The sequence below is a fragment of the Leucopleurus acutus genome (assembly GCF_964270905.1).
Source record: "Leucopleurus acutus genome assembly, chromosome: 5".
Taxonomy (NCBI): Eukaryota; Metazoa; Chordata; class Mammalia; order Artiodactyla; family Delphinidae; genus Leucopleurus; species Leucopleurus acutus.
Window position 1 is genome coordinate 115,009,099 of NC_139147.1, and position 10,675 is coordinate 115,019,773.

At 40.6% G+C, this 10,675-nt stretch overlaps 1 protein-coding gene across 2 annotated transcripts; it reads left to right on the top strand.

Annotated features, from left to right (window-relative positions):
• The first annotated feature begins 401 nt into the window (after positions 1 to 401).
• COMMD2 (COMM domain containing 2) lies at positions 402 to 9,755 on the top strand. Of its 2 annotated transcripts, none has more exons than XM_082840299.1 (5): positions 402 to 519; positions 615 to 734; positions 1,359 to 1,441; positions 4,556 to 4,729; positions 9,178 to 9,755. In XM_082840299.1, exons 1-5 carry the CDS (start codon positions 453 to 455, stop codon positions 9,373 to 9,375), a joined length of 642 nt encoding a protein of 213 aa, XP_082696425.1. In that variant the 5' UTR covers positions 402 to 452; the 3' UTR covers positions 9,376 to 9,755. The 2 variants fall into 2 exon arrangements, with proteins under 2 accessions (XP_082696425.1, XP_082696426.1); XM_082840300.1 differs by having other exon boundaries at positions 615 to 692.
• The last annotated feature ends 920 nt before the right edge of the window (positions 9,756 to 10,675 follow it).

The window sequence follows — 10,675 nt, forward strand, 5'->3', positions numbered from 1 at the left end:
TATAAAAGTTACTTTCAACTGCTTGACCTGTCTCTCAGTTTCATTGTCTCTAATGGGAACAATAATGGTACCTACCTCATAAGGTTCTTGTGAACTCTAAATAAGTTAACTGTACGAACAGTTCCTGACATAGTGCTTAATAAATGTTAGCTATTGATATTATTAATGTAAGCTCCACGGGGGGGAGGGGGGGGCGTGTCGAATTTTAAACTTCTTTTCATCTTCCTCAGAGCATAGCATTCTACACCCGGCAGGCTACAACTGACTGGCGAACGGAACAATCTTCTCATGCCAGACTGCGCTGCGGAAGGCATTTGAGTGTAGGACGGCGGAAGGCGGAACCGAAAGCTCGGGACGCTGAGACGCCGGAGCCTTTTTACGCTTGGACTCAGGGCCCGGAAGTGGCGAGGACGGGGTTAGCGCTGCGGGGTAAAATCGGCTAGCCGGAGAAGATGCTGCTGGACCTGTCGGAGGAGCACAAGGAGCACCTGGCCTTCTTGCCGCAAGTGGACAGCGCGGGTCAGGGGGCCCGGCGGCGGAGGGTGGTGCTCTGCGGTCTGGGAGGGGATCGGTGGGAGCGCCCGGTGCTAAGGGTCTCCTGGCTTCCGTTGCAGTGGTCGCTGAGTTTGGGCGAATTGCGGTGGAGTTCCTGAGGCGTGGCTCTAACCCCAAGATCTACGAAGGCGCTGCGAGTAAGCAGGGGGGAGGCACAGCGCTGAAAACTGCGCGGAGAAGTGCGTTCTCTGTTCCCCTGGAGGGGAAGGGGTTATTGGGACTCTAAAGGTCTTATTCCCATTGTGGCAGAATAAAAGCAGAAGGGCTCTTCAGTCAGGGCGCAAATCCTGCCCGTCCCCTAAGTATTGTGAGTTTTTAAAAGCTTGTATTAAGCCGATTTCCTGACGTGTTAATGGACATAATACCATCTGCCAGAATACTGTGATGCTTACCTACATCCAAGTGTGTGGAATAGCTGGGTGAACCATAAATATACAAGTGTTTGGTTATTATTAGTTGTTCAGACATCTACTTTTGCTGAAGGATTTTTACCCCGATGGAGGAGGGACGGTTTCTATTATTGTCCCTTCTGCCAGGCGTGAAGTAGCGGCACACTCAAGAGAAGGACTGTGCGCCTGGTATTGTCTCCACGGGTCTGTTTTTGTAAAGGTTACATGGTGGGAAATACTGAAGGCATTTGGCTGGGAGTGGAGAATGAACCGGAGGCTATTACCAAGTAATTATTTTTTATAATAATTGCAGTGTTTGAAAACATGGAATAATAGATAACATTTACCCTTTAGAGTTTGAATAAAAGAATAAATACCACATAATTTATTTGCTCATTTTTCCTCTTTTTTCAGGAAAACTCAACGTGAGTAGTGACACTGTCCAACATGGTGTGGAAGGATTAATACAACTCCTCACTGAAAGTTCAAAGCTCATGGTAAGGGCTTTTGTGGACTGTTTTGTATTAGCAGGACCTTAAGGAGGTTCCGTATACTCTACATCAGTCCTGACAGGATCTGCTCATTTCAGTAATGTTACTGGTTTATAATGGATTTAGTGAAGCCATGCCTAAGCAATCTGACTATAATGTGATCTGCTGGCATGAACACCTCTTGTCAGTATAAATTAGAATTGCCTCTAATTCTGCATGTTATTAAACCATATACTATAGTATGTATCCCAAGAGGAGGGAGAATGAAATGATTTAATTTTTTGCATATTAGCAGTATATAGCTTATTGGAGAATTGAGAACATTTTTTCCATTTTTTTTTAAGTGTTAGTTTCCCCTTCCTTAATACTAGCTGAGGGATCTTGTACCAGTATTTGTTTCTTCATGCTCATAATAGAGAAAAATATTTGAAAAATTACAAGTGGCTGCATGGGGCTTAATTTACATATTATCCATTCTACCGTGTCTCAGATTTACCTTTCTGTAAGAATCACGCGTGACCCTTGTTAGCCAGATTCCCGGTTCCTACCTCAAACCTATTGAATCAGGCTTTCCAGAGGAGGGGCTTGAGAATTAATCTTTTCCCAAGGTGCTTCAAGTGATTCTTAAGATCAGGCGAATTTGGGAAACTACACTAGGGGCTCAACATTTTGATAGTGAATCCTAATGCTGGAAGTGATAAAAGATACAGTGTGGCTTACTTGAGTTGTTTTCACCCTAACAGATTATTTGAGTGCTTATGAGCAACTACATAAAAAATTTATTTTATAGATCCCTTTTGTCAGACTTCCTAAAATATTACACTTACAGGTGGTCCACAGCAAATGCCCCGTCCCATAAATCCATGTTGCATTACTTGATATGGGGAACTCATTTTTGCTGCCCTAAGCAATTCTTTCTGGCCCTATCCAGAGCTTTCCTGGCTGCTCTCCTCCTGAGAATAGATCTCTAGCCTCTTGCTCTTCTGTGTAGTCAAACTGAATCTTCTGACAGACCACCTGGTGTGATTGGTCAGCTAACCCAACCTGCCCGGCCCCAAGGACTATAATCTCCTCCACAAAGGCAATGAGCCTGTTTGTTTTGTTCAGCTCTGTCTTCGTAGCACAAGACCTATCCCACAGTAGGATCTCAGAAAATATTTGTTGAAGGGATAAAATACACAAGCCTATGCTATTATAAACAGAAACAAGTTTAATGACATTAACAAACCTGAAAAAGAAAGGGTGGCATGCAGAAATTGGAAAAGAGCAAGGAAAGTAGAGTTAAAGTGGCTGAGGTGAATACAACGAAAGGAAGAGGAGCAAAGAGAAAGACTGCTTTCTCTACCTTTTCTCTACCTTTCTATCCCCTCCTCACTTCAATCATCCAATAAGGGAGTAAAAGCAAGGCTGCTGTTGGCAGCTTCCTTTTCTCCTATTGAGGGTCAGTGCCAGTATTAGGATTGGTCCCCAGTAATGCTGAACCATTGGACAGCAAAACTGTGACTCCATGCCCTTCTCTCCCAGCTCCCTTTCCTGGTCAAATATATGATTTCTTTGTGTCCAGTCAGCATCTGAGTATCCCACTAGGACTTACCCAAACCAGGAGCCCTCATTCTCTCACTAAGCCTTTTTTTTAAAAAAAGTCTTTTGACACCATTCACCTATTTCTCCCATCCCACCTCCTACTCCCTGCCTCTGGCAACCACCAATCTGTTCTCTGTATCTATGACCTTGGTGGGCTTTTTGGTTTTGTTTTTTAAGATTTGACATGTAAGAGAGATCATACAGTATTCCTTTCTCTGACTTAATTCACTTAGCATGATGCCCTTGAGTTCCATCCATGTTGTTGCAAATGGCAAGATTTTATTCTTTCGTTTTTTCTCATGGTGGATAATATTCCATTGTGTATATATGCTACAATTTCTTTATCCATTCTTCCATTGACGGACAATGAGTGTGCTTCCTTATCTTAGCTATTGTAAATAGTGATGCAGTGAACATGGTGGCACATGTATCTGTTCAAGGTAGTGTTTTTGTTTTCTTGGATAAATACCCAGAAGTAGAATTGCTGGATCATGTGGCAGTTCGATTTTTAATTTTTTGAGGACCCTGCATACCGTTCTCCATGGTGGCTGCACCAATTTACATTCCCACCAGCAGTGCACGAGGGTTCCCTTTTCTCCGCATCCTCGCCAACACTTACCTCTTGTCTTTCTGATAAGAGCCATTCCAACAGGTGTGAGGTGACATCTCATTGTGATTTTGATTTGCATTTCCCTGATGATTAATGATGTTGAGCATCTTTTCATGTACCTGTTGGCCATCTGTATGTGTTCTTTGGAAAATGTGTATTCAGATCTTCTGCCCATTTTTTAATCGAGTTGTTTGGTTTTTTGGCTATTGAATTATATGAGTTCTTTATATTTTTTGGATATGAACCCTTTATCAGATATATGATTTGCAAATATTTTCTCTCATTCAGTAGGTTGCCTTTTTATTTTGTTGATGCTTTCCTTTGCCCTGCAGAAGCTTTTTATTTTTTTAATTTTTTATTATAAATTTATTTATTTTTTTTTTGGCTGCGTTGGGCCTTCATTGCTGCGCGCGGGCTTTCTCTAGTTGTGGTGAGTGGGGGCTACTCTTCATTGCGGTGTGCGGGCTTCTCATTGCGGTGGCTTCTCCTGTCGCGGAGCACGGGCTCTAGGCATGCAGGCTTCAGTAGTTGTGGCTTGTGGGCTCTAGAGGGCAGGCTCAGTAGTTGTGGCGCACGGGCTTGGTTGCTCTGCAGCATGTGGGGTCTTCCCAGACCAGGGATCGAACCTGTGTCCCCTGCATTGGCAGACAGATTCTTATTCACTGCGCCACCAGGGAAGCCCCCAGAAGCTTTTTAATTTGAAATAGTCCCACTAGTTTATTTTTGTTTTTGTTGCTTATTTTTATGTATCAGAAACTCAGAATTTGGAATAGTGGGCAAGGGTTGCCTTTTACTAAGGAGTGTTATTTCTTTTACTAGACAGAAAGAATTAAGGGATTTCATATTCTTTTGCATATATCCAGTATTTCAGCATTTCCTAGACAAAAATACATTTTGATGTTCTGTTAAACTCGATTCACTTTTAGATTTCTGAACTGGATTTCCAAGACTCGGTTTTTGTTCTTGGATTCTCTGAGGAATTGAACAAATTGTTGCTTCAGCTTTATCTGGACAACAGAAAAGAGATCAGAACTATCTTGAGTGAACTGGCACCAGACCTTCCCAGTTACCACAGCCTTGAGTGGCGACTAGATGTACAGGTATGACTATTTTTTTTTAAACCTGACATAGAATATAAGATTTATTTTAGGTTTATGTCCTGAGGCTTCTTGTGTTCTTTACCATCTTAACCAAACTCTGGTTTGAAACTTTAGTTTTTTAATGTTCATTTTTAGACCATTTCCCAAATAGTTCATTTTCTTATATTTTTAATGTGTTCACATTGGTTTAATTTGTGAAGTTTATAAGAAATAGGTTATTTGCAAAAGCAGATGGCTATCCATATTTTTAAAGTGGTGCTTAGCTTTTTAAGAACTTTCTGTCTAAATAAAACACATATGTAAAAAAGTACACAGGTCAATATACAGCCCAATGGATTATGTGGTGAAAACGCTCATGAAACCAACACTTACCCATGACCAGCACCTCAGAAGCATCCTCCTTGCCTCCTACCAATTACTTCCCCTATCCTCCTTTTCAAAGGTAACTAGCGTCCGGACTTCTGATGCACAGATTACTTTTTCCTGCTCTTTAACTTTCTATACATGGAATGATTCAGTAAATATTCTTCTGTGTCTGCCTTCTTTTTGTGAGATTGAGTTGTTTTTAAAGCCACATAAATAACCAAAAGGGATATTTCAGACTATCACGTGAAGCCCTTTCTCAAGCAGTGACAGATAAGTTAGTTAATAGATGTTTGCTGAATGCCATCCACTCACTAATCAGCTGTAATCAGAGCTGTTCTGAATGCTTTGGGACACAAAAGAAGTGTAAGACACTTTCTCAGCTGGAAAAGATGTTATCTGGTTAGGGATATTAGTGTCCTCAAAATAACTAGTAATTAAAGATAGTTGTGAAATAAGGTTCTGGAGAGGAAAAAAAGAATAGAATTGTATAAATGAAGGTATAGCTGAGTATTTCAAAAAAGCTATATAGCTCAGGTAGTTCAGTGTACACTGGCATGATCCAGAAAAGCTTCAAGAAAAGGAGGTGAAATTTCAGAAAAATGAATGGGTAGAGAAAACCAGGGTAATATTCTTGACAGAGGAGACAGCATAAGTTGTAAAGGCCCACGTGGACATGGGAATGAACAAATGAATATGTGGGATAGCCCCCTAGTTCCCAAACTTGATTGCACACTGGAATAACCCAGGGAACTTTAAAAATTCTGATGTCTGTGTTCTACCCTAGAGGTTCTGATTTATTGGTGTGGAGTTTGGCCTGGGTATCAGGATTTTTTAAAGCTCCCCTGTCACCCAGGTAATTCTAATGTGCAATAAAGTTTGTAAACTGCAGTAATAGTGGATTCTTCCTCATTTGAATGGCCCAGATAGGTTATAGAAATTCAGTTAGAGTTTAGCAGTTATATCCCAGTGTGTTGAGTGCTTGAATATATATTAACACAGAAGAAAGTATAAATAGATTATAGGCTCTTTGACGGTAAGTGCTGTGTCTTGTTCACTACTGTGTCTCCGACACAATGCCTGACACATAATAGGCATTCAGTACTGAATATAAATAAGGAGAGGTGGTCAGCAGCTTCTTAACCGTGTTATTTATTAAATATTTCTTGTACACCTATCATGTGCCAAGTGGTGTGGCTACAGCAAAGAACTTGACACAGTTTATGCTCTTGGACACCTTAGAAGCAGCAGCTCCTGTGGGGCTCACGGGGAGGAAGAGATCACTGTGGTTATGCCGTTATGTTTACGTCCTCTCATAATAACCAGGTGGAGGAGATTTGGGAATGGTCGTGTTCATAAACTTCAGCACTAGTTTATCTTGTATCCCTCTCTTATGTGGAGATAGCTTCTGACTTTTGGGTTCCAGTAGCCCTTAGAGGTTTTTTTTTCAGCTTTATTGATTTGCTTTGAGTTTTTCCATTATTAAGACATTTTTAGAAGTTAGAAACTTAGGCAATTGAAATTTCTAAAATTAGACTCAAGAGAGTTCATTTGCCCAGTAAAATGAGTTTAAATTGCTGTGTTACTGCAAGGACTAATACAGTTTAATGTTGAGAGTATATTGAATGAATATTGCCATGTGGTGAGGTGTATTTAAGGGCTGAAAAAGCTACTCAGAGAACTAATGGATTTACTGAGCTCAAGGAAGGAAGGAAAAGAAGTCTTGTCAGATGAAGACCAGATAAATGGCTAGGAAACTAGTAACAGGATATAGAACCTTTCATTTTTGAGTAGCTGACTCATCTCATGGAGACTGGTAGCAAATGGATAGTTACCAGCTAATTATTGTGCAGTTGCTGATGGGAAATAAATGAATCATCATAGGTTAGTTTCTAATAGAAGCATTTCCCGTACTTCATAAGTTGCCAGCACTTGTTAAATAGCATCAGTACATTGAATGCATCTGAGACCGGTGCAGGAGCATGTTACCTTTAGGGCTGATCCTTTTAAAGTTGCTGCTGTTATTTTTACAGGGAGAAGGACAGAATTTCATCCCCATTAAAAAAATAAGTCCATATCAAGAACTTTGTGGAAAGAAAAACTTTGTGGGCTACTGTTCTTTATCCTGTAGTACTGTCATTCAGTACCTTTGAATCACCCTCCCCAAATTACAACCCCCTCCGAGCCCCGTAAGGGTAACTATTATCCTGAATTCCTGAATTTTCTGTTAATCTTTTCTTTATAGTTTTTTTAATATATATATTTTCACTAGACTGTATAGTTTTTAGATTTTCATGTATTCTTCTGCAACTTGCTTTTTTTTTTTTTTTTTGTCTTTTTTTATTGTTGGCTGTGTTGGGGTCTTCGTTGCTGCACACGGGCTTTCTCTAGTTGCGGCGAGTGGGGCCTACTCTTCCTTGCGGTGCTCAGGTGGCTTCTCTTGTTGTAGAGCATGGGCTCCAGGCACGCAGGCTTCAGTAGTTGCGGCATGCGGGCTCAACAGATGTGGCTCATGGGCTTAGTTGCTCCGCGGCATGTGGGATCTTCCCGGACCAGGGCTTGCATCCGTGTCCCCTGCATTGGCAGGTGGATTCTTAACCACTGTGCCACCAGGGAAGCCCTGCAACTTGCTTTTTTGATTGAACATTTTCTTTTTAGATTTATTCATGACAATTCATGTTGCTGTAGTTCACTTCTTTTTGCTGTCATTTAGTAAGCATTTCACTGTATGAATAGTCTCAATTTATCCATTCTGTTGTTAAAGACTATTTGAGATTTGTTTAGTTTCGGACTCTTGGAAGCAAATACTATTATGAATATGTGTATATGTGTAAGAGTTTAAGGTAAATACCTAGGAGTGGAATTGCTGGTCATGTATACGTTTTCCAAAGTGATTCTGTCATCACTCTCACCAGCAGTGGATGAGAGTTTTCATTACCATCACCTTACAGTGCTCTGTATGGACAGGTTTCTAATTCTTGCAAGTCAGATAAACAGTATCTTACGATTTTATTGGCCATTTTACTGATTTGTAATAAAGTTGAACATATTTCCTATGTTTATCTATTTGTGTTACTTCTGCAGAGTGCTTAGATAGGTCTCTGTACAATTTTTTCTTGGTTTTGTGGGGTTTGTATTAAATCAGAGCAGTTCTTCGTACATTTTTTTTTTTTTTTTTTTTTTTTTGCGGTACGCGGGCCTCTCACTGTTGTGGCCTCTCCCATTGCGGAGCACAGTCTCCAGATGCGCAGGCCCAGCGGCCATGGCCCACGGGCCCAGCCGCTCCGCGGCATGTGGGATCCTCCCGGACCGGGGCACGAACCCGTGTCCTCTGCATCGGCAGGCAGACTCTCAACCACTGCGCCACCAGGAAAGCCCCTTCATACATTCTTGATACTAAGTTTTTTTTTTTTTTTTTTTTTGGTTGTATGTGTTATAAAATATCTTTTCTCAGTTTGTGGCTTGTTTTTCCACCATTTTTAGGTATCCTTCAAAGAAATTTTAATGATTGTTCAATGTATCAGTTTTTTTCTTTATGGTTTTTTTTTTATATCATGTTTAAGAAACCCTTCCATGCTGACTATACATCCTGATTGACTATACATTCTGGTTTCTTTTTTTTTCCCCAAAGGTTTTTTTTTTTTAATATAAACTTATTTTATTTATTTATCTTCGGCTGCCTTGGGTCTTTGTTGCTGCGCACGGGCTTTCTCTAGTTGTGGCGAGCGGGGGCTACTCTTCATTGCGGTGCACGGGCTTCTCAATGCGGTGGCTTCTCTTGTTGCAGAGCACGGGCTCTAGGCGCGCAGGCTTCAGTAGTTGTGGTGCACGGGCTTAGTTGCTCCGCGGCATGTGGGATCTTCCTGGACCAGGGCTCGAACCCGTGTTCCCTGTATTGGCAGGCAGATTCTTAACCACTGCGCCACCAGGGAAGTCCCTCTTTCCAAAGGTTTTAAAGTTTACTTTTCTTTTTAAAGTCTGTGATTCATCTGAAATTAGATTTTTATGTATGGTATAATATAATTATTATATGTTTAGCATGATTATTAAATAGTCCTTATGCTCTTATTCCATTTAAAATCAAGCTTGCAAGCAGAAGCCTCAGGCAACAGATGAAACCATCAGTGACTATAAAGCTGCACCTTAATCAGAACGGAGATCACAACACCCAAGTTCTGCAGACAGACCCAGCCACCCTGCTTCATTTGGTTCAGCAATTGGAACAAGCCTTGGAAGAAATGAAAACAAACCACTGTAGGAGAGTTGTGCGCAATATCAAGTAGTCCCAACTTGTTTCCTTCCCTTAGAATCACTTGTGAATTGATGATATGCAGCAGTTACTTTTCAAAATAAACTTTTTAATTGATAGTGATAAATACATAGAGATTTCGTAACATTTCTTTTCCTGTGTGAAGATACTGAGGTCATGATCAAAGGCTAAGTAAATTTCCTTTCCTGGTGCTAAATGTGGTCAGCTTCTTGACAATTAAGATGTATTTTGGGGCTTCCCTGGTGGTGCAGTGGTTGGGAGTCCGCCTGCCGATGCAGGGGACATGGGTTCATGCCCTGGTCCGGGAAGATCCCACATGCCGCGGAGCGGCTGGGCCCGTGAGCCATGGCCGCTGAGCCTGCGCGTCCGGAGCCTGTGCTCCGCAACGGGAGAGGCCACAACAGTGTCATACCGCAAAAAAAAAAAAAGATGTATTTTGTATTTTAAATGTGTAAATAGGATTGAATCAACTGGAAGTGAATCTATACTGTTCAAATCCTCTGTATATATAAATGACTGTACTTTTTTTGATACTTTTCTGGCTACTTAACTTTATTATTTTCCTCCTTATTGGCCTAAATTTGACAGTAAAGTTCACAATGTAATGCTATTACTATTCAGAATATTCCTAGACAGTTTAATGTTTGTGACCTTTAAAAGCACCCCATGATGTTAACAGCCACAGAATAGTTGGAAGTGAATATAAATTTTTTTAATGCTATATTTAGGCAGTTCTTGCATTTTTCTTTGCCTGTGAATATAAGGTAAGTGTTTACCATGTTGCTTAAGTTTAAGTTGCCATGGATAATAAGCTTAAATAGTACTCAAATTTGTGTGAATATATTGCGTTTTATTAAGGACTACTTTTTTTCCCTATTATCCAAAGCATCTAAGAGATACACTGTCATTTACATTTATAAACAATGGATGCAGACATAATGTAATCAATTCTGAATTATCTGGATGTAAATTATAGTCACTTTTTATAATTCTGTTCGAATAAAGTATAAAGAGGGCAAAGAGAGGCCATGTTTACTACATTCCAAGCAAATATCCCTTCTTCCTTACAAACTTGATTTTTGTTTTGTTTTGCTTTTTAGTGGGTAACTGTAAGCTGTGAGCCTGAAAAATTCAGATGCTGATGTGTCAGGTCAGCCTCATAGAGTACAGGGACACAGGGAAACTTAAGGAGACACAAGGAGGCTTAAGGAGTAACAGACTTAAGGAGAAAGTTGTATGGAAGGGTAGAAACTGGGGTTCAGTCTTAAATATCTAGCCAAGACCTTATTCTGAGAATCTCATCCCATGCAGCA